The following is a 23,356-nucleotide window of genomic DNA, read 5'->3' as shown; positions in this document are numbered from 1 at the left end:
TGCTTGTGACATGTTGACTGGTGCGCGTCGGGTTTTGTACCCATGTTGATTATTTCTTTATGCCGTTGGTTTTTTAAATTAAACTGCTCCGGCTATTACCTAGTTCTGCTCTCCTGCATCTGACTTCCCTGCCACCAGTTACGCACCCCTTACAAGGGCCCTGGGGGGATAGGGTAACATTTGACCAGAGCCCTTGGGGGAATATGGGCTCCCGAGTGATGCAGCGGTCTAAGGCACTGCATCTCAGTGCTAGAGGCGTCACTACAGACACCCTGTTTCAAATCCAGGCTGTATCACAACCAGCTGTGATTGGGAGTTCCATAGGGCGGTGCACAATTGACCCAGCATCGTCCGGGTTTGGCCGGCGTAGGCCGTCATTGTAAATAAGAATTTGTTCTGACCTGCCTAGTTAAATAAAGGTTAAATGAATAGGGAAAGATTTGTGGTGCAGGCTGTGTGTCCTGGTGGAGGAAAGGAAAGGCTTTCTGGTTGTTTCTGTGATCGGTGTTTTCTGCAGGCTGGTCAGAGCAGAAAACTAGTGGTGTAAAGTACTGAAGTAAAAATACTTTAAAGTATCACAAGTCGTTTTGGGGGGTATCTGTACTTTAATTTACTTTATTTATATATACTTTACTATTTACTTTTACTCCCCTACATTCCTAACAAAAAGAATGTGCTTTTTAATCCATACATTTCCCTGACACCCAAAAGTCCTCGTTACATTTACAATGCTCAGGCAGGACAGGAAAATGGTCCAATTCACGCACTTATCAAGAGAACATCCCTGGTCATCCTACTGCCTCTGATCTGGAGGACTCACTAAACAGAGAACATCCCTGGTCATCCCTACTGCCTCTGATCTGGAGGACTCACTAAACAGAGAACATCCCTGGTCATCCCTACTGCCTCTGATCTGGAGGACTCACTAAACAGAGAACATCCCTGGTCATCCCTACTGCCTCTGATCTGGAGGACTCACTAAACAGAGAACATCCCTGGTCATCCCTACTGCCTCTGATCTGGAGGACTCACTAAACAGAGAACATCCCTGGTCATCCCTACTGCCTCTGATCTGGAGGACTCACTAAACAGAGAACATCCCTGGTCATCCTACTGCCTCTGATCTAGCAGATCAAATTCTTCATTTGTAAATGATGAGTGTTGGAGTGTGCCCCTGGCTATCCGTAAATGATGTCTGAGTGTTGGAGTGTGCCCCTGGCTATCCGTAAATGATGTCTGAGTGTTGGAGTGTGCCCCTGGCTATCCGTAAATGATGTCTGAGTGTTGGAGTGTGCCCCTGGCTATCCGTAAATTATGTCTGAGTGTTGGAGTGTGCCCCTGGCTATCCGTAAATGATGTCTGAGTGTTGGAGTGTGCCCCTGGCTATCCGTAAATGATGTCTGAGTGTTGGAGTGTGCCCCTGGCTATCCGTAAATTTAAAAAACAAAAAAAGTGTGCCGTCTGGTTTGCTTAATATAAGGAATTTTAAATGATTTCTACATTTACATTTACTTTTGATACTTAACTATATTTAAAACCAAATACTTTTAGACTTTTACTCAAGTACTATTTTACTGGGTGACTTTCACTTTTACCAGAGTCATTTTCTATGAAGTTATCTTTACTTTTATGACAGGTATGACAATTGGGCGCACTGCCTCTCTGAAGGGAAGTCAACAACAGCTACTGTAGTGTGTTGTTCTGTTCTCCTGCGTTGCTGTTTGTTTTTGTAGACGGTGTTCTATCCCTTCTAATGAGATGTGTTCCGATGATGATCTACACGGTGTGTGAGTTGGGAGATTCTCCACAATCACCCGTCATTCATACCCAAAGACTCTCCAGGATGTTAGTAGACGGTGTTCTATCCCTTCTAAAGAGATGTGTTCCGATGATGATCTACACGGTGTGTGAGTTGGGAGATTCTCCACAATCCCCCCGTCATTCATACCCAAAGACTCTCCAGGATGTTATAAATGTGCATGTTGTGCAAAGCTGAAACACATTCCACATTTCTCTTCTCGTTAGTTGTTTATCGTGTAGCTCGTCTACAACGCAGTGTCTAAACTCTACCTGTGATAATGTTGCTTTACTCTACTTAGACATTGTTAAATAGTCTTTGAGACATTTAACATGGATCATTTAATATTTACCCAAACTTCATTTAGCATGTGAGGTAAAAGGCAGGTTTAACTAGCAGGCTGATGCCATTACTTCCACCCGAGTGGAAAACATTAAAGCCTGCCCCCCCCCCCCCCCCCCCCCACATCACATTTTCCCAGGATCACGTGTCTGCATCTGCCCTTGAGTTAAACATCCAGCATCTCCTCTGGCTATGTAGACCCCCACCCCCCCTCTCCTCATTCTCCCCTGTCTCCCTCCAATTACCACCTCTCCCCACCTCCTAAAACAGTGACACAGCACAGCAGAGCTGACAGAGGCTGCGTGGTTCAACCAGAGGCTGCGTGGTTGATTAGTGTAGAGAACAGGAAACAGAAACAGAAACAGTCCTGGCAGAGACAGAACACCATACATCATGCATGAGGAGGAAACTGATTAAAACATCTACTGGGCACCATGTTCTGAGAGGGTTGCACCCTATTCCCTTTCTAGTGCACTACTTTTGACCAGGGCCCTAAAGTACTGTAGCTCTGGTTAAAAGTCGTGCACTAGAAAGAGGATTGGGTGCCATCTGGGACACAGGACTGGTCTCACTTGCTTTGCCTGACCTTTATAAAGGTTGTAGACTAAAGGCAGTGCTTGTGAGTGAGGACCATACACCTTCACTTTGTGCATTAGATGTGACTACTATGCGATGACTATGTGACTACTGTATGACTACTATGTGACTAAAATGTGACGACCTTGTGACTACTGTCTGACTACTGAGTGACTGCTATCTGACTACTGAGTAATTACCATGTCACTGCTGTATGACTACTGAGTGACTGCTGAATGACTGCTATGTGACTACTGTCTGACTTCTGAGTAACTACCAAGTCACTGCTATGTGACTACTGAGTGACTGCTATCTGACTACTATCTGACTACTCTACGGTGTGACTACTGTCTGACTACTGTATGACTACTGAGTAACTACCATGTCACTGGTATGTGACTATTGTCTGACTACTGTCTGACTACTGTCTGACTACTATGACTACTGTGTGACTACTGTGTGACCAGTATGACTACTGTGCGACTACTATGTGACTACTGTGTGACTACTATGACTACTGTGTGACTACTATGACTACGGTGTGACTACTATGACTACTGTGTGACTACTATGACTACGGTGTGACTACTATGACTACTGTGTGACTACTATGCTGGCTGTGTGACTACTATGACTACTGTGTGACTACTATGACTACTGTCTGACTACTATGACTACTGTGTGACTACTGTGTGACCAGTATGACTACTGTGCGACTACTATGTGACTACTGTGTGACTACTATGACTACTGTGCGACTACTATGTGACTACTGTGTGACTACTATGACTACTGTGTGACTACTATGACTACGGTGTGACTACTATGACTACTGTGTGACTACTATGCTGGCTGTGTGACTACTATGACTACTGTGTGACTACTATGACTACGGTGTGACTACTATGACTACTGTGTGACTACTATGATGGCTGTGTGACTACTATGATGGCTGTGTGACTACTATGATGTTGATACATTGTATTTCTACATGATGATGATAATGGTGATAATGGTGATAGTGGTGATGATGGTGATAGTGGTGGTGATGATAGTGGTGATGATGATGATGATAGTGGTGATGGTGATAGTGGTGATAATGGCGATAGTGGTGGTGATGATAGTGGTGGTGGTGATGATGATAGTGGTGATAATGGTGATAGTGGTGATGATGGTGATAGTGGTGATGATGGGGATAGTGGTGATGATGATAGTGGTGATAATGGTGATAGTGGTGATGATGATAGTGGTGATAATGGTGATAGTGGTGATGATAATAGTGGTGATAGTGGTGATGATAATAGTGTTGATAGGAGTGATAGTGGTGATGATGATAGTGGTGATGATAATAGTGGTGATAGGAGTGATAGTGGTGATAGTGGTGATGATAATAGTGGTGATAGGAGTGATAGTGGTAATGGTGATAGTGGTGATGATGATAGTGGTGATGATAATAGTGGTAATAGTGGTGATGATACTAGTGGTGATAGGAGTGATAGTGGTAATGGTGATAGTGGTGATGATAATAGTGGTGATAGGAGTGACAGTGGTAATGGTGATAGTGGTGATAGTGAGGGATAGAGGCGATAGTGGTGATGGTGATAGTGATGATGGTGGTAATAATAATGTTGATAAGGATGGTGGTGATGATGATAATAGTGGCAATAGTGATGATGATGATGATGATGATGATGATGATGATGATGATGATGAAAGTGGGTGATGCTAATGTTGATGCTAATGTTGGTGATGATGTTGATGATGGTGGTGATGATGATGATAATACTGCTGCTGATAATGAGTATAATGACAAAGATGTCTGTCATAATCCTAGAGTATTGTCTGCCTTTAGGTGAGTGTGGTGCTGATGTCCCTGGTGCCGGGGCAGGGCTCCACAGGCTGGTAGAGTCTCTGTATGGACTACAGGGAGAGAAGAGCCAGCTGAGGGGAGAACTACGGCTGCTGCACTCCCAACTGGAGCAGAGAGAACAGGACCGACACTCACGAGTACAGGTCTTCCAACATCAGGTACAGTCCATCACACATGCATATGCATGCACAAATGTAAACACGCATGCACACCGAGAGAGAGAGAGAGAGAGAGAGAGAGAGAAAGAGAGAGAGAGAGAGAGAGAGAGAGACAGAGAGAGAGAGAGAGAGAGAGACAGGGAGAGGAGAGAGAGAGAGAGAGAGGAGAGAGAGAGAGAGACAGGAGAGAGAGAGGGAGAGAGGAGAGAGAGAGAGAGGAGAGAGAGACAGAGAGACAGAGAGAGAGAGAGAGAGGAGAGAGAGAGAGAGAGAGAGGAGAGAGAGAAGAGAGAGAGAGAGAGAGAGAGAGAGAGAGAGAGGAGAGAGAGAGAGAGAGAGAGACAGAGAGAGACAGAGAGAGAGAGAGGAGAGAGAGAGAGAGAGAGAGAGAGGAGAGAGAGAGAGAGAGAGAGAGAGGAGAGAGAGGGAGAGAGAGAGGAGAGAGAGAGAGAAAGAGAGAGAGAGAGAGAGAGAGAGAGAGAGAGAGAGAGAGGCATACTTACAGACAAATGTTTGGGGTCACTTAGAAATGTCGTTGTTCTTGAAAGAAAAGCACATTTTTTTGTCCATTAAAATAACATTAAATTGATCAGAAATACAGTGTAGACATTGTTAATGTTGTAAATGACTATTGTAGCTGGAAACGGCAGATTTTTTATGGAATATCTACATAGGCGTACAGAGGCCCATTATCAGCAACCATCACTCCTGTGTTCCAATGGCACGTTGTGTTAGCTAATCCAAGTTTATCATTTTAAAATGCTAATTGACCATTAGAAAACCCTTTTGCAATGATGTTAGCACAGCTGAAAACTGTTGTTTGATTAAAGAAGCAATAAAACTGTCCTTCTTTAGACTAGTTGAGTATCTGGAGCATCAGCATTTGTGGGTTCGATTACAGCCTCAAAATGGCCAGAAACAAAGAACTTTCTTCTGACTCGTCAGTCTATTCTTGTTCTGAAAATGAAGGCTATTCCATGCGAGAAATTGCCAAGAAACTGAAGATCTCATACAATGCTGTGTACTACTCCCTTCACAGAACAGCACAAACGGACTCTAACCAGAATAGAAAGAGGAGTGGGAGACCCTGAGTGGTTTCTAACCTCTCTGGTAACTTAGGATGCTTGTATCTTTGTAGTGACTGGGTGTATTGATACACCATCCAACGTGTAATTAGTAACTTCACCATGCTTAAAGGGATATATATGGAGTAAAAAGTACATTATTGTCTTTAGGAATGTAGTGAAGTAAAAGTAAAAGTAGTCAAAAATATAAATAGTAAAGTACAGATACCACAAAAAAACTACTTAAGTAGAACTTTAAAGTATTTTCACTTAAATACTTTACACCACTGCATTTCAAGCTTTTCATGTTTTATTAATATGTAAAAACGAATAAAAACATCATTACGTTTAACACTATGGGGTATTGTGACACAACATCTGGATTTAACCCATTTTAACTACAGGCTGTAACACAACAAAATGTAGAAATGTCAACAGGTTTGAAACAGTTTCTGAGGGCACTAGATATGTCACATATATGTTGGAATATACAATAATTGGCCGTTTTCATATATGTGACAAATATTTCTGCCTTATATCCACATATATGTGCATATATACATACTACTTATATGCTCATACATATGTAACACATTTAGTGTTCAAATGTTTATTACATATATGTCCCTTATATGATACAATACATCTGAACAATATGTGTTAACACATATGTTACAGGAGCATTATTTCAGTGATACTTGTAGTCATGGTAACAAAACAAAACAAAACAAACGACACGAAACACATAATTTAATCCTTTTCATCGCTTCTCAATTCAGCCATTTGACTGTTTGAAGCCATTTCCCACTTGTCCCTTTGTTGCACCTGGGAAGCGCTTGGGCTCATAAACACAATTACTAAAGCTTATCAGATTCAGTTTAGTAAGAAATCCTTGACCATTTAATGCCCCATTTGCAATGATTGATTTGTAAATTCAATTAAGGGATAGCTAACTTTTTTACACCTTATCGTCAGTCAGATGGTTCCTTACCCTGGAAGTCGTCTATGGGCCAGGATCAACTGTATTCCATGTAATCCATCCATACTCTAACTGTAATCCATCCATACTCTAACTGTAATCCATCATACTCTAACTGTAATCCATCCATACTCTAACTGTAATCCATCCATACTCTAACTGTAATCCATCCATACTCTAACTGTAATCCATCCATAATGTAACTGTAATCCATGTAATCCATCCATACTCTAACTGTAATCCATCCATACTCTAACTGTAATCCATCCATACTCTAACTGTAATCCATGTAATCCATCCATACTGTAACTGTAATCCATGTAATCCATCCATACTGTAACTGTAATCCATCCATACTCTAACTGTAATCCATCCATACTCTAACTGTAATCCATCCATACTCTAACTGTAATCCATCCATACTCTAACTGTAATCCATCCATACTCTAACTGTAATCCATCCATAATGTAACTGTAATCCATGTAATCCATCCATACTCTAACTGTAATCCATCCATACTCTAACTGTAATCCATCCATACTCTAACTGTAATCCATGTAATCCATCCATACTGTAACTGTAATCCATGTAATCCATCCATACTGTAACTGTAATCCATGTAATCCATCCATACTCTAACTGTAATCCATGTAATCCATCCATACTGTAACTGTATTCCATGTAATCCATCCATACTCTAACTGTAATCCATGTAATCCATCCATACTCTAACTGTAATCCATGTAATCCATCCATACTGTAACTGTAATCCATGTAATCCATCCATACTCTAACTGTAATCCATGTAATCCATCCATACTCTAACTGTAATCCATGTAATCCATCCATACTGTAACTGTATTCCGTGGTTCAGAGTGGTTTAAATAGCCACTATTAACTTCAGGGGATTTGACCACAAACACAGAACTTTGTCTAATTGCCATCATCATCAGCCCCCATAGTTGTTTTGTCAGCCATCTGACTATAAGGTGTAATAAAGTTAACATCTTCAATTTATTGAATTTAAATTGGCCCTAACCCTGTTATGGGGTGTTCATGTTTAAAGGGATAATGAGAGATTTAGAGATGTAGGTATTTTTTCTACTTCCCCAGAGACAGGTGACCTCATGAATACCATTTGTATGTTTCTGCGTGCAGTTTGGAGATGATTAAAGTTAGCGTGCTATGAGTCATAATTAATATTATTTTAAAAACATTACGACAGTACCCACCCGCACACTGTCAAATGCACATTTCCAATCGATGAACAAAAAAAAACGACTCTCTTTTTCAGCATCCAATCCGTCCTTTTGAATCCCATCTTCTTCCCTTTAAACTTCTTGTACAAGACTACAGACGACATACTTCCCCTGTTTCCTCCCCAGATCGACGAACTGAAGAACTGCATCGAGGAGCGGGAGGAGGAGCTATCCAGACTGAGAACGGACTCTGTAAGCATTCAAGACAATCTGCTCCGTTTGTTATCAGCAAAGCTGCCGCGGTACATGTTTACACTGCTGCTGTAGTCAGAGACAAAATGGTGTAGTGTGAAAATCCCTACGGTGTGTCAGCATTGAGGTATCTTTCACTGGCTTGGTTTTAAACCTATAGGGAAATCATACTGGTTAGGCAACAAACAGGCAATATTGTGGGACCGGTATTGACAGGTAGAACCTATTCATCATGCTTTAGTGTGATATAACCTGTTCATCATGCTTTAGTGTGATATAACCTGTTCATCATGCTTTAGTGTGATATAACCTGTTCATCATGCTTTAGTGTGATATAACCTGTTCATCATGCTTTAGTGTGATATAACCTGTTCATCATGCTTTAGTGATCATGCTTTAGTGTGATATAACCTGTTCATCATGCTTTAGTGTGATATAGCCTGTTCATCATGCTTTAGTGTGATATAACCTGTTCATCATGCTTTAGTGATCATGCTTTAGTGTGATATAGCCTGTTCGTCATGCTTTAGTGTGATATAACCTGTTCATCATGATTTAGTGTGATATAACCTGTTCATCATGCTTTAGTGTGATATAACCTGTTCATCATGCTTTAGTGTGATATAACCTGTTCATCATGCTTTAGTGATCATGCTTTAGTGTGAAATAGCCTGTTCATCATGCTTTAGTGTGATATAACCTGTTCATCATGCTTTAGTGTGATATAGCCTGTTCATCATGCTTTAGTGTGATATAGCCTGTTCATCATGCTTTAGTGTGATATAGCCTGTTCATCATGCTTTAGTGTGATATAACCTGTTCATCATGCTTTAGTGTGATATAACCTGTCCATCATGCTTTAGTGTGATATAACCTGTTCATCATGCTTTAGTGTGATATAACCTGTTCATCATGCTTTAGTGTGATATAGCCTGTTCATCATGATTTAGTGTGATATAACCTGTTCATCATGCTTTAGTGTGATATAACCTATTCATCATGATTTAGTGTGATATAACCTATTCATCATGCTTTAGTGTGATATAACCTGTTCATCATGCTTTAGTGTGATATAACCTGTTCATCATGCTTTAGTGTGATATAACCTGTTCATCATGCTTTAGTGTGATATAACCTGTTCATCATGCTTTAGTGTGATATAACCTATTCATCATGCTTTAGTGTGATATAACCTGTCCATCATGCTTTAGTGTGATATAACCTGTCCATCATGCTTTAGTGTGATATAACCTGTTCAGCATGCTTTAGTGTGATATAACCTATTCATCATGCTTTAGTGTGATATAACCTGTTCGTCATGCTTTAGTGTGATATAACCTATTCATCATGCTTTAGTGTGATATAACCTATTCATCATGCTTTAGTGTGATATAACCTGTTCATCATGCTTTAGTGTGATATAACCTATTCATCATGCTTTAGTGTGATATAACCTATTCGTCATGCTTTAGTGTGATATAACCTGTTCATCATGCTTACTGTAATCCATTGTGTTCCTCCTCAGGGAGCCACAGACTCGGAGAAGCGGGTTGTGTGTCTGTCAGCGGAGAACGAGAGTCTGAAACAGAGTCTGACTGTCACCCAGGGCCTCCTGCAGCAGCTCTCTGTCATCCCTTCCCAGTCCAGCTCTGTACTCATCAAGGTGAGAATCAGTCCCAAACGGAACACTAGTCCCTATACAATAACCACAAATATTGAATTTTAAGTTGTTTGAAGCTGAAACAGCGTAAAAACTTAAGAATGGGACACATAGAAATACCACACATAGAACAGATCTACCATTCATTAGACTTGCTTTCAATGAGAATGACAGATCTATAACACACATTTATATGTGAATATGGTCTTGCTCTTTGTCTCCCCCTGTAGGAGACCGTTCTCTCTAACAGTGCTCTCTGTCTCCCCCTGTAGGAGACCGTTCTCTCTAACAGTGCTCTCTGTCTCCCCCTGTAGGAGAATGTTCTCTCTAACGGTGCTCTCTGTCTCCCCCTGTAGGAGAATGTTCTCTCTAACGGTGCTCTCTGTCTCCCCCTGTAGGAGATTGTTCTCTCTAACTGTGCTCTCTGTCTCCCCCTGTAGGAGAATGTTCTCTCTAACTGTGCTCTCTGTCTCCCCCTGTAGGAGAATGTTCTCTCTAACGGTGCTCTGTCTCCCCCTGTAGGAGAATGTTCTCTCTAACTGTGCTCTCTGTCTCCCCCTGTAGGAGAATGTTCTCTCTAACGGTGCTCTGTCTCCCCCTGTAGGAGAATGTTCTCTCTAATGGTGCTCTGTCTCCCCCTGTAGGAGAATGTTCTCTCTAACTGTGCTCTCTGTCTCCCCCTGTAGGAGAATGTTCTCTCTAACGGTGCTCTCTGTCTCCCCCTGTAGGAGAATGTTCTCTCTAACGGTGCTTTCTGTCTCCCCCTGTAGGAGAATGTTATCTCTAACGGTGCTCTCTGTCTCCCCCTGTAGGAGAATGTTCTCTCTAACTGTGCTCTCTGTCTCCCCCTGTAGGAGAATGTTATCTCTAACGGTGCTCTCTGTCTCCCCCTGTAGGAGAATGTTCTCTCTAACTGTGCTCTCTGTCTCCCCCTGTAGGAGAATGTTCTCTCTAACGGTGCTCTGTCTCCCCCTGTAGGAGAATGTTATCTCTAACGGTGCTCTCTGTCTCCCCCTGTAGGAGAATGTTCTCTCTAACTGTGCTCTCTGTCTCCCCCTGTAGGAGAATGTTATCTCTAACGGTGCTCTCTGTCTCCCCCTGTAGGAGAATGTTCTCTCTAACGGTGCTCTCTGTCTCCCCCTGTAGGAGAATGTTCTCTCTAACGGTGCTCTCTGTCTCCCCCTGTAGGAGAATGTTATCTCTAACGGTGCTCTCTGTCTCCCCCTGTAGGAGAATGTTCTCTCTAACTGTGCTCTCTGTCTCCCCCTGTAGGAGAATGTTATCTCTAACGGTGCTCTCTGTCTCCCCCTGTAGGAGAATGTTCTCTCTAACTGTGCTCTCTGTCTCCCCCTGTAGGAGAATGTTCTCTCTAACGGTGCTCTGTCTCCCCCTGTAGGAGAATGTTATCTCTAACGGTGCTCTCTGTCTCCCCCTGTAGGAGAATGTTCTCTCTAACTGTGCTCTCTGTCTCCCCCTGTAGGAGAATGAGAACCTGCGCAGCCGGGTGCAGCACCTGGAGAGTTCCCTGCAGCAGAGGGCTGATCAGCTGTCTCACCTGGAGCGACAGAGCGAACAAAGCGAGTGGAGGAGAGGAGAGGAGCAGAGGAGAAGAGAGGAGAGAGTGAGGGAGCTGCAGCTAGAGCTGGATAAAGAGAGGGCCAAAGAGCCACAGGTCAAGGTAGGGATTGTCTGAAAAAGACACCTTGCTGTATATACAATACCTTCTCATTCTCTTATTTTACCTTTATTTAACTAGGCAAGTCAGTTAAGAACAAATTCTTATTTACAATGATGGCCTACCCCTGCCAAACCCTTCCCTAACCCGGACAACTGTGCCCCGCCCTATGGGACTCCCGATCACAGCCGGTTGTGATACAGCCCAGGATCGAACCCGGGTCTGTAGTGATGCCTCTAACACTGTGATACAGTGCTTTAGACTGCTGCGCCACTCGGTCCCGGATTCATTCAAATGAATCTGATAACAGTTTTCTGATGGTTTGGAATCAGAAACTGGTCTTGTTGAATAAATGGTTTTATATTAACTGAGGTTATAACCTTCATTGGTATTTTCCGGGACAGATTGTCACTCAAACTGTGGAGGTGGAGTCACCGGTGACTCTGAGGCAGTTGGCTGAGGCCAGAGAGAGGAACGAGCAGCTGTCAGAGAAACTGACCAATCAGAACGAGAAGTGCAGACAACTGGAGGAGCACATCAGGAAGTCAGATGAATTCAGCTGTAACCTGCAACACAAGGTGAGAACCAATGAAAAGTAATCTGCAACAAAAGGTGAGAACCAATGAAAAGTCACCTGCAACACAAGGTGAGAACCAATGAAAAGTCGCCTGCAACACAAGGTGAGAACCAATGAAAAGTCACCTGCAACACAAGGTGAGAACCAATGAAAAGTCACCTGCAACACAAGGTGAGAACCAATGAAAAGTCACCTGCAACAAAAGGTGAGAACCAATGAAAAGTCGCCTGCAACAAAAGGTGAGAACCAATGAAAAGTCGCCTGCAACACAAGGTGAGAACCAATGAAAAGTCGCCTGCAACACAAGGTGAGAACCAATGAAAAGTCGCCTGCAACACAAGGTGAGAACCAATGAAAAGTCGCCTGCAACACAAGGTGAGAACCAATGAAAAGTCACCTGCAACACAAGTTGAGAACCAATGAAAAGTCACCTGCAACACAAGGTGAGAACCAATGAAAAGTCACCTGCAACACAAGGTGAGAACCAATGAAAAGTCACCGTATTGGTTTGAACGTCCTCAGAAAAGGTAAATATGTTCTGTGAAATATTCATGAAGAAATATTACATTCCTGAGACAAAAATTATTCTACTTCAAAGTTCACAATGATGAGATTTAACAGTTAACTTACTAACCAGAAGAAGAAACTAACGTGTATAATACTAACCTTCATTCCTACCAAGCTATGCAAGGTATTGTCTCCATCCAATATGGCATCCTAGTCCCTATGTCACGTACTACTGGACCCATGTTGGCTGGAGCCCAATGGGTCCTGGTCTAAAGTAGTGAACGAAATAGGGAGCAGGGTGGCATTTGGGACGCATTCCAGTTCATGAACCTCATCATCATATGCTGAATGTGAATGGGACTGCCTCTCCCAGATTGCAGCGTACGAGCGGGAGATCAGTGTACTGCAGGAGGAACTGCTGAAGGAGATAGGTCACCTGGAGGAGAAGAAGGAGGAGGCTGTAAAAGCTGCAGCGACGTGCTCCGTAGAACACTTCCAGAGCCTGCAGGACCAGTTCTTTAGTGAGTCCCATCTAATACAACCTTCAGAAGCTTCTACAGGCTGTGCAGATATGCTATGATGGGCTTGTTGAATCTGGGAGTGCTGTTGATTCATAGGATGTTGTGCTTCATGCTCATCACATCACCATTGAGCATCTGTGACAGTCTTTCTTTCTTTCTTTCTTTCTCTGTCTCTGTGTGTGTGTGTGTGTGTGTGTGTGTGTGTGTGTGTGTGTGTCTGTGTCTGTGTCTGTGTCTGTGTGTCTGTGTCTGTGTCTGTGTGTGTGTGTGTGTGTCTGTGTGTGTGTGTGTGTGTGTGTGTGTGTGTGTGTGTGTGTGTCTGTGTGTGTCTGTGTGTGTCCTGTGTCAGACCTGCAGAAGCGTCTGACAGCGCTCCCTCCGACCCTGCGCACCATGAAGACAGACTACGCCAGCCTGAGGAGCCAGGTCCGCAACTTCTCGGACTTCTACGGAGCAGCCATCACCGACGCCAAGAAACAGGTCCCACACAACACTGCTGCTGGATTAACCAGCGTTGTTTCAAGTCAAATCAAACTTTATTTAAAGTGCGATTTAAACCCACAAAACTGTAAATCAATCAAATGAAAGAGATAAAAACCAAACAGAAGGCAGCAGAAGAGATGTAAAGAGAAAACAATGTCTGAAGTTACAGTAAAGATATAACATTAATTAAAGGCCAAGCTGAAAAGGTGTGGTGTGTATTCACCGTTTATCTCTGGCCTGTCTGTGTAGATATCAGCAGCCTATGAGTGAGATTTCACCGTTTATCTCTGGCCTGTCTGTGTAGATATCAGCAGCTATGAGTGAGATTTCACCGTTTATCTCTGGCCTGTCTGTGTAGATATCAGCAGCTATGAGTGAGATTTCACCGTTTATCTCTGGCCTGTCTGTGTAGATATCAGCAGCCTATGAGTGAGATTTCACCGTTTATCTCTGGCCTGTCTGTGTAGATATCAGCAGCTATGAGTGAGATTTCACAGTTTATCTCTGGCCTGTCTGTGTAGCTATCAGCAGCTATGAGTGAGATTTCACCGTTTATCTCTGGCCTGTCTGTGTAGATATCAGCAGCTATGAGTGAGATTTCACCGTTTATCTCTGGCCTGTCTGTGTAGATATCAGCAGCTATGAGTGAGATTTCACCGTTTATCTCTGGCCTGTCTGTGTAGATATCAGCAGCCTATGAGTGAGATTTCACCGTTTATCTCTGGCCTGTCTGTGTAGATATCAGCAGCTATGAGTGAGATTTCACAGTTTATCTCTGGCCTGTCTGTGTAGCTATCAGCAGCTATGAGTGAGATTTCACCGTTTATCTCTGGCCTGTCTGTGTAGATATCAGCAGCTATGAGTGAGATTTCACCGTTTATCTCTGGCCTGTCTGTGTAGATATCAGCAGCTATGAGTGAGATTTCACCGTTTATCTCTGGCCTGTCTGTGTAGATATCAGCAGCCTATGAGTGAGATTTCACCGTTTATCTCTGGCCTGTCTGTGTAGATATCAGCAGCTATGAGTGAGATTTCACAGTTTATCTCTGGCCTGTCTGTGTAGCTATCAGCAGCTATGAGTGAGATTTCACCGTTTATCTCTGGCCTGTCTGTGTAGATATCAGCAGCTATGAGTGAGATTTCACCGTTTATCTCTGGCCTGTCTGTGTAGATATCAGCAGCTATGAGTGAGATGTCGGAGGCCAACAAGGACCTCCTGGAGAAGTACAGGAAGGAGGTGGCACTGCGGAGGAAGTACCACGAGCAGCTGGTCGAGCTCAAAGGTATGGTGAAACAACGTCCATATGAAGGAAGAGACTGGAGGAGGGAGTCTCTTTGTTCTATTGAAAAAAAAGGCAATTATATATAACGCTGTGTCATTATTAAAATAAACTGTCATTGTTGCTAGGCAACATCCGTGTCCTGTGCCGTGTGAAGCCGGTTCTGAAGGAGGACCAGCATGAGGAGGGCCAATCGGTGGTGGTAACCACGGACCCCAACAACGAATCAGCTCTCTCCGTGCTGAAAGGGCAGGGCCGAAGCCATAACTTTGAACTGGACCGTGTCTTCCACCCTCAGGCGACTCAGGAAGAGGTATTGAGAAACTCAGCCTCCATTACGAGACACAGTACTGTCACTTCTCTATCTATTTAAATGAGTGGCTCAGGGGTGGTATTTCAGTTTCTGTGGTGTGACTCAAAAAACAGCAGTGACTGTGAACGATACTCGCTAACCTTTGGTTTTCTACTGTGTCTAAGGTCTTCCAGGAGATCGAGCCCCTTGTGACATCCTGTATAGATGGATACCACGTCTGCATCTTTGCCTATGGGCAGACTGGCTCTGGGAAGACCCACACCATGGAGGTGTGTGGTAGCACTGCATACCAATGTGTAATGTGAGGTTTATCAACGTGTTGTTGTTAAATAAGGCTGAATATTTGATTGAAATTGACTCGTTGTATCAAAATCTCCATCCTTTGTTGTCGTCAGGGCAGCACAGAGAACCCAGGCATCAACCAGCGTGCTCTGAAACACCTGTTTAGTGAGATAGAGGACAGGAAGGACATGTGGACGTACACCGTGACTGTCAGCTCTGTGGAGATCTACAACGAGGTGCTCAGGTACCTTCCCAGCTGCTCTCCTTCCCTCTCAATGACTGGCAGAAAAACATCCCAGCATTTAGAAGTGGTGATATGTTTTATGATTCATTATTCAAGTCTTCCGTTTTATATTTGTGCTACTATATTGTTTTATATTAGTAAATGAGGCCTTAAATATATGAAAAGTGCTTTAAGTTAGTGTTAGTGTTGTGATAAACTGACAATAACTTCCTGTTCCTGTTCTGTCCCCAGAGACCTGCTGAGTAAGGATGGAGAGAAGCTGGACATTAAGATCAACCCAGACGGAACAGGACAGCTGCACGTCCCTGGACTCCGGCTCATAGAGGTCAAGAGCTTCCAACACATCAAGAAAGTGAGGAGACTCACATTTATTTTTCTTAGGGTGAAAGTCCTGGTAACTTTCCAGGGATTTCCTGCTTATTCCCTGCTGATTGGTAGAATCTTCCAACCATTATTTCTGGAAAACCTGGGAATTTGGGGATAGTTACTGGAATTTGGCAACTGTATACTTTTTTTCAGTGAGACTGATTTCTCCAACTATATCAATAGATCATTTCCTTGACTTTTCGACCTCGAATTTGATAATAATTTAATATACTGTAACAGACGCTTTTATTCAAAGAAATTTACAGCCAACTGGCAAACATTTTACGTATGGGTTGCCCAGGGAATAGAACCCACAATCCTGGTGTTGCAAGAGCCGTGCTCTACCTGCTGAGCCGTGCGCTACCTACTGAGCCGTGCGCTACCTACTGAGCCATACATCTCCATCAGAACCCTAATGGTTCATTTACTGTAATGGGAAAGTGTATACAATCATATGAAAATATACCACGTGCAAGTTTCCTATAATTCTATATCACATTTCCATGAAATCTGTCACTTCCTGTGTAGCTTCTGGCGCAGGCGCGTCGTAACAGGATCACCTTCGGGACCCAGATGAACCAGCACAGCTCTCGTTCTCATGCCCTCCTCATGATCACTGTGCTGGGGACTGACCTGGCCAGCGGGGCCAAGACCACAGGTACGTCACACCTTAGAGACGGGACACACAGTGCCAACTAACCCGTTAGAAGCAGCAGGTGGCTGTCCTATTGTGATCAGAACAGCGGCTGTCCTATTGTGATCAGTACAGCGGCTGTCCTATTGTGATCAGAACAGCGGCTGTCCTATTGTGATCAGAACAGCGGCTGTCCTATTGTGATCAGAACAGCGGCTGCCCTATTGTGATCAGAACAGCGGCTGCCCTATTGTGATCAGAACAGCGGCTGTCCTATTGTGATCAGAACAGCGGCTGTCCTATTGTGATCAGAACAGCGGCTGTCCTATTGTGATCAGAACAGCGGCTGTCCTATTGTGATCAGAACAGCGGCTGTCCTATTGTGATCAGAACAGCGGCTGTCCTATTGTGATCAGAACAGCGGCTGTCCTATTGTGATCAGAACAGCGGCTGTCCTATTGTGATCAGAACAGCGGCTGTCCTATTGTGATCAGAACAGCGGCTGTCCTATTGTGATCAGAACAGCGGCTGTCCTATTGTGATCAGAACAGCGGCTGTCCTATTGTGATCAGAACAGCGGCTGTCCTATTGTGATCAGAACAGCGGCTGCCCTATTGTGATCAGAACAGCGGCTGTCCTACTGTGATCAGAACAGCGGCTGTCATTTTCTGTTCATTTCCACGTGATTCTACATGCTGAATCACCACTGACGCCCGCTGCTTTTCACCGTTCGTCGGCGAGGTGTGTTTTGTCCGGGGTGCACTACTCATTTGGCACGTGGGCCGGTTCCAAATATTGACACAATTCAAGGGACCAGAAAATGTTATGTTAACGGGTGATTGTTTTTTGTGACATCTGCAGGCAAGTTGAACCTGGTGGACCTGGCTGGCTCTGAGAGGGTCTGGAAGTCAGGAGCTGAGGGAGAGAGGCTGAAGGAGGCCCAGAACATCAACCGCTCCCTGCTGGCTCTGGGGGATGTTATCCAGGCTCTGAGGGGGAAGGAGAAACACATCCCCTTCAGAAACAGTCGCCTCACATACCTGCTGCAGGACTCACTGGGCAAGGGCAACAAGACAGCCATGGTGGTGCAGGTAGGGACAGTACAGTACGTCTGATACACACAGATTACAATGTCTGTATATCCATCTATATGTATACCCATAGGGCTGGCTTCTCGGACATTAAGCCTTGTCCTGGACTAAAAATCATTCTGAATGGAGAAGTCCATACTGTATTTAGCCTACACATTACAAGACAACTAGGCTAAGGTGGTGCAGCCTGGCTTACACAACATACAGTACAGTACATCAAACACACTGATTATACTGTCATATCTGTCTGGAAGTGTCCTCTCTGATCCTCTGGTCCTCCTCCAGGTGTCTGCTCTGGAGAGTAACGTGGGAGAGACCATGTGTTCTCTGAAGTTTGCTGAGAGGGTTTGTAAGGTGGAGCTGGGGCCGGCGGCCAGGAAGATACAGAGAGGAGGGGGAAGCCATCAGTGTGACTAGAACTCCCCTTCCTGAAGTCATCCAACTTCCTGTTCCCATGGACGACCAGGACTCCAGGGACTCAACAGACACACAGCCAACCAAATACATCAACAAGCAATAACAACAACAAACAACCCCCTCTTCCCAGTCAGCAAGTCAGTCTATCAGTCTGTCTATCAGTCAGCCAGCCAGCCAGTCAGTCAATCTATCAGTCTGTTTATCAATTTGCCAGTCAGCCAGCCAGTCAGTCAACCTATCAGTCTGTTTATCAGTTAGTCAGTATAAAAGCTACCAGGTGTGTATTCAGTGAGATTAAATATTGAGAATATTGCAGATTCTCTAGTCTACCGATCATAATGTCTGTTCATGTCATGCACAGGAGGTTGGTGGCACCTTAATTGGGGAGAACACATGGTTTCCAGGTGTTTGATGCCATTCCATTCGCTCCGTTTCAGACCTTATTATGAGCCGTTCTCCCCTCAGCAGCCTCCTGTGATGTCATGTCTGTTGAACGTTCTGTAACGTTACACCCACCTGAACAGACCCCAGTTGTAACGTTACATCCTCCTGAACAGACCCCAGCTGTAACGTTACATCCTCGTGAACAGACCCCAGCTGTAACGTTACATCCTCCTGAACAGACCCCAGCTGTAACGTTACATCCTCCTGAACAGACCCCAGCTGTAACGTTACATCCTCCTGAACAGACCCCAGCTGTAACGTTACATCCTCCTGAACAGACCCCAGCTGTAACGTTACATCCTCCTGAACAGACCCCAGCTGTAACTTTACATCCTCCTGAACAGACTCCAGCTGTAACGTTACATCCTCCTGAACAGACCCCAGCTGTAACGTTACATCCTCCTGAACAGACCCCAGCTGTAACGTTACATCCTCCTGAACAGACCCCAGCTGTAATGTTACATCCTCCTGAACAGACCCCAGCTGTAACGTTACATCCTCCTGAACAGACCCCAGCTGTAACGTTACATCCTCCTGAACAGACCACAGCTGTAACGTTACATCCTCCTGAACAGACCCCAGCTGTAACGTTACATCCTCCTGAACAGACCCCAGCTGTAACGTTACATCCTCCTGAACAGACCCCAGCTGTAACGTTACATCCTCCTGAACAGACCCCAGCTGTAACGTTACATCCTCCTGAACAGACCCCAGCTGTAACGTTACATCCTCCTGAACAGACCCCAGCTGTAACGTTACATCCTCCTGAACAGACCCCAGTTGTAACGTTACATCCTCCTGAACAGACCCCAGCTGTAACGTTACACCCACCTGAACAGACCCCAGCTGTAACGTTACATCCTCCTGAACAGACCCCAGCTGTAACGTTACATCCTCCTGAACAGACCCCAGCTGTAACGTTACATCCTCCTGAACAGACCCCAGCTGTAACGTTACACCTCCTGAACAGACCCCAGCTGTAACGTTAAACCCTCCTGAACAGACCACAGCTGTAACGTTACATCCTCCTGAACAGACCCCAGCTGTAACGTTACATCCTCCTGAACAGACCCCAGCTGTAACGTTATATCTTCCTGAACAGACCCCAGCTGTAACGTTACATCCTCCTGAACAGACCCAGCTGTAACGTTACATCCTCCTGAACAGACCCCAGCTGTAACGTTACATCCTCCTGAACAGACCCCAGCTGTAACGTTACATCCTCCTGAACAGACCCCAGCTGTAACGTTACACCCACCTGAACAGACCCCAGCTTTAACGTTACATCCTCCTGAACAGACCCCAGCTGTAACGTTAGATCCTCCTGAACAGACCCCAGCTGTAACGTTACATCCTCCTGAACAGACCCCAGCTGTAACGTTACACCCACCTGAACAGACCCCAGCTGTAACGTTACATCCTCCTGAACAGACCCCAGCTGTAACGTTACATCCTCCTGAACAGACCCCAGCTGTAACGTTACATCCTCCTGAACAGACCCCAGCTTTAACGTTACATCCTCCTGAACAGACCCCAGCTGTAACGTTACATCCTCCTGAACAGACCCCAGCTGTAACGTTACATCTTCCTGAACAGACCCCAGCTGTAACGTTACATCCTCCTGAACAGACCCCAGCTGTAACGTTACATCCTCCTGAACAGACCCCAGCTGTAACGTTACATCCTCCTGAACAGACCCCAGCTTTAACGTTACATCCTCCTGAACAGACCCCAGCTGTAACGTTACATCCTCCTGAACAGACCCCAGCTGTAACGTTACACCCTCCTGAGCAGACCCCAGCTGAGTCTAAAATTATCCTGATAAAGAAGGGCTATGACTTGAGGTCTCTGTGACAACATCATCAGGATAACAGATAAGATTGAAGGGATAGGATGTCTCTACTGTCTCCTGTCTGCTGCTGTTCAGATAAGAAGTCTCTACTGTCTCCTGTCTGCTCCTGTTCAGATAAGAAGTCTCTACTGTCTCCTGTCTGCTCCTGTTCAGATAAGAAGTCTCTACTGTCTCCTGTCTGCTGCTGTTCAGATAAGAAGTCTCTACTGTCTCCTGTCTGCTGCTGTTCAGATAAGAAGTCTCTACTGTCACCTGTCTGCTCCTGTTCAGATAAGAAGTCTCTACTGGCTCCTGTCTGCTCCTGTTCAGATAAGAAGTCTCTACTGTCTCCTGTCTGCTGCTGTTCAGATAAGAAGTCTCTACGGTCTCCTGTCTGCTCCTGTTCAGATAAGAAGTCTCTACGGTCTCCTGTCTGCTGCTGTTCAGAAAAGGCCCATGTCATCAGCTCATCTGCATGATGCACCAACCAGTATGACATCATCATCAACAACACACTAACCCGAGTGCCAAGACAACCTCTACCTTTGAAACTTCCTACTAGAACCACAACTAAACAAAAAAATGCTGTTTCCTTTGACTGAATTGCCAGGAGTTCTTCATCAGGGGTTGTATGTTTCAAGCATCTCAGAATATGAGTGCTGGTCTAGGATCAGGAACTCCCTGTAGTTATTATAACCGTCTTCATTATGACCCGAGAGGCAAAACTGATCCTAGATCAGCACTTCTACTCAGAGACATTTTGGGAATACAGGCCTTGAATGCTATTTCCACCATCACAATGCTTAGAGATGCTGCATCTTAATGAAACATGTTCTCCAAGAGATGAGTGTCACAGTAGATACACTTGTGCTGTTCTATTCTTACAGTATTAATTATCAAGCTATATCTTCTATATGATAACACGTGAGCTTCTTTTGATTCCAAATAGACATGGCCTATCTTAAAAAGGTACTGTAGTGTGTAGGATCAATCTGAGTTTTGTGTAAGTGATGGATTGGGCTGTACTAGCTCTGGTCCAGGGTGTTAGTATAGTTACCTTCAGGTAGTCTCTGGTCCAGGGTGTTAGTACAGCTACCTTCAGGTAGTCTCTGGTCCAGGGTGTTAGTACAGCTACCTTCAGGTAGTCTCTGGTCCAGGGTGTTAGTACAGCTACCTTCAGGTAGTCTCTGGTCCAGGGTGTTGGTGTGGCCTGCTGAAGTCTCAGCAGGGGGCATGTTAACTCCATGGACCAGAGTGTTAGTGCTGCTTCCTGAAGTCTCAGCAGGGGGCATGTTAACTCCATGGACCAGAGTGTTAGTGTGGCCTGCTGAAGTCTCAGCAGGGGGCATGTTAACTCCATGGACCAGAGTGTTAGTGCTGCTTCCTGAAGTCTCAGCAGGGGGCATGTTAACTCCATGGACCAGAGTGTTAGTGTGGCCTGCTGAAGTCTCAGCAGGGGGCATGTTAACTCCATGGACCAGAGTGTTAGTGTGGCCTGCTGAAGTCTCAGCAGGGGGCATGTTAACTCCATGGACGAGTGTTAGTGTGGCCTGCTGAAGTCTCAGCAGGGGGCATGTTAACTCCATGGACCAGAGTGTTAGTGCTGCTTCCTGAAGTCTCAGCAGGGGGCATGTTAACTCCATGGACCAGAGTGTTAGTGCTGCTTCCTGAAGTCTCAGCAGGGGGCATGTTAACTCCATGGACCAGAGTGTTAGTGTGGCCTGCTGAAGTCTCAGCAGGGGGCATGTTAACTCCATGGACCAGAGTGAAGGCTATACCTACTCTCAATGATGACCTATATCACAAAATGTGTCATCATTGTGAAGTTGGAAAAAGCGGTTTGTGGGTGTTATCGTATCTCTCTCATACGGCCTAATTCACTGGCTTTCAGTGACGTGAGCAATTACCTCTTTGCGTCCCAAATGGTACCTTGTTCCCTATATAGTACCCTACTTCTGACCAGGACCCAATGTGCCCAGGGGTGCTATTTGGAACGCAGATGGAGAGTGAAGTAGGTAGCCCTGTGTGACAATATGATAAATAACAAAGTGTTGTTATATGCGAAATGCAGATGTAGGATCTTAGATCACTCTGTTGCAGGAGAACCGTCCTGCAACGCAGGAAACATAAAACTTGTCATGTATTTGTCATTTCCATTCATGACTTGATTTTCCATTATGAGCAATGTAATCAACCCTTACAAAAAAAATGTCCATTAATTATAATCCACATAATAATTCACATCTCCTGTTGCTACGGGATTATTTTCCTGCTGTAGCAACCTGGCTCAAATTAAGATCCTACATCTGTAGCCTCCTTTGATAGAGAAACTTGGTGTGTTTCGGGGACTGGTGGGAAGCACTTTGTGAAAGAAATAGTTTTGCGCTTTTCAGGCCAATTTAGGTGCTTTAGATGTATAATTAGTGAAATATCATCATACCAAAAATGTCTCTGTTCATTGTAATCTGTTTTCCATCGTAGTTGAACCCGACAGTCAACTGTTGGGCTAATAGTATATTTTATGTCAATAGAGTAGCAATACATTTCCTGTTGCAGTAACTTATTATACAAGTGGATTAGGGTCCCTTTACAATCTGATTGGTTAAGGATCAGTTTTCAGCTGATTTTCTAAATAAATTTGGAATTTTAAAAAAAATGTGGAGGAACTCATTCTGTGTTGTCTATTGTACATAATATTTCACAGTCTCAACAGAAAAGGTCACAAGACACAAACGTTGGGAAAATCCAAATCATTTTACTGGAAAAATATAATTAAAAAGACACATGAATAA

General features: G+C 44.4%; 1 protein-coding gene across 2 annotated transcripts in view; it reads left to right on the top strand.

The window, feature by feature from the left end:
* The window catches only part of si:ch211-257p13.3 (kinesin-like protein KIFC3), a 29,879-nt gene extending 6,667 nt beyond the window's left edge, over positions 1-23,212 (top strand). For both annotated transcript variants that reach the window (XM_036936173.1, XM_036936166.1), the window contains exons 6-21: positions 4,569-4,744; positions 8,174-8,239; positions 9,765-9,902; positions 11,380-11,577; positions 11,979-12,152; positions 13,032-13,179; positions 13,529-13,659; positions 14,834-14,945; positions 15,071-15,255; positions 15,420-15,524; positions 15,651-15,781; positions 16,013-16,133; positions 16,676-16,805; positions 17,643-17,872; positions 18,158-21,586; positions 21,706-23,212. In XM_036936173.1, the coding sequence (XP_036792068.1) occupies positions 4,569-4,744; positions 8,174-8,239; positions 9,765-9,902; positions 11,380-11,577; positions 11,979-12,152; positions 13,032-13,179; positions 13,529-13,659; positions 14,834-14,945; positions 15,071-15,255; positions 15,420-15,524; positions 15,651-15,781; positions 16,013-16,133; positions 16,676-16,805; positions 17,643-17,872; positions 18,158-18,289 (2,177 nt within the window). In that variant the 3' untranslated portion in view covers positions 18,290-21,586; positions 21,706-23,212. The remainder of the gene's footprint in view (positions 1-4,568; positions 4,745-8,173; positions 8,240-9,764; positions 9,903-11,379; positions 11,578-11,978; positions 12,153-13,031; positions 13,180-13,528; positions 13,660-14,833; positions 14,946-15,070; positions 15,256-15,419; positions 15,525-15,650; positions 15,782-16,012; positions 16,134-16,675; positions 16,806-17,642; positions 17,873-18,157; positions 21,587-21,705) is intronic.
* Positions 23,213-23,356: the final 144 nt, after the last annotated feature.

Source organism: Oncorhynchus mykiss, chromosome 2 (genome assembly GCF_013265735.2).
Source record: "Oncorhynchus mykiss isolate Arlee chromosome 2, USDA_OmykA_1.1, whole genome shotgun sequence".
Classification (NCBI taxonomy): Eukaryota; Metazoa; Chordata; class Actinopteri; order Salmoniformes; family Salmonidae; genus Oncorhynchus; species Oncorhynchus mykiss.
The sequence above is the reverse complement of the archived record's forward strand: the minus strand, read 5'-3'. Positions and strand labels throughout refer to the sequence as shown.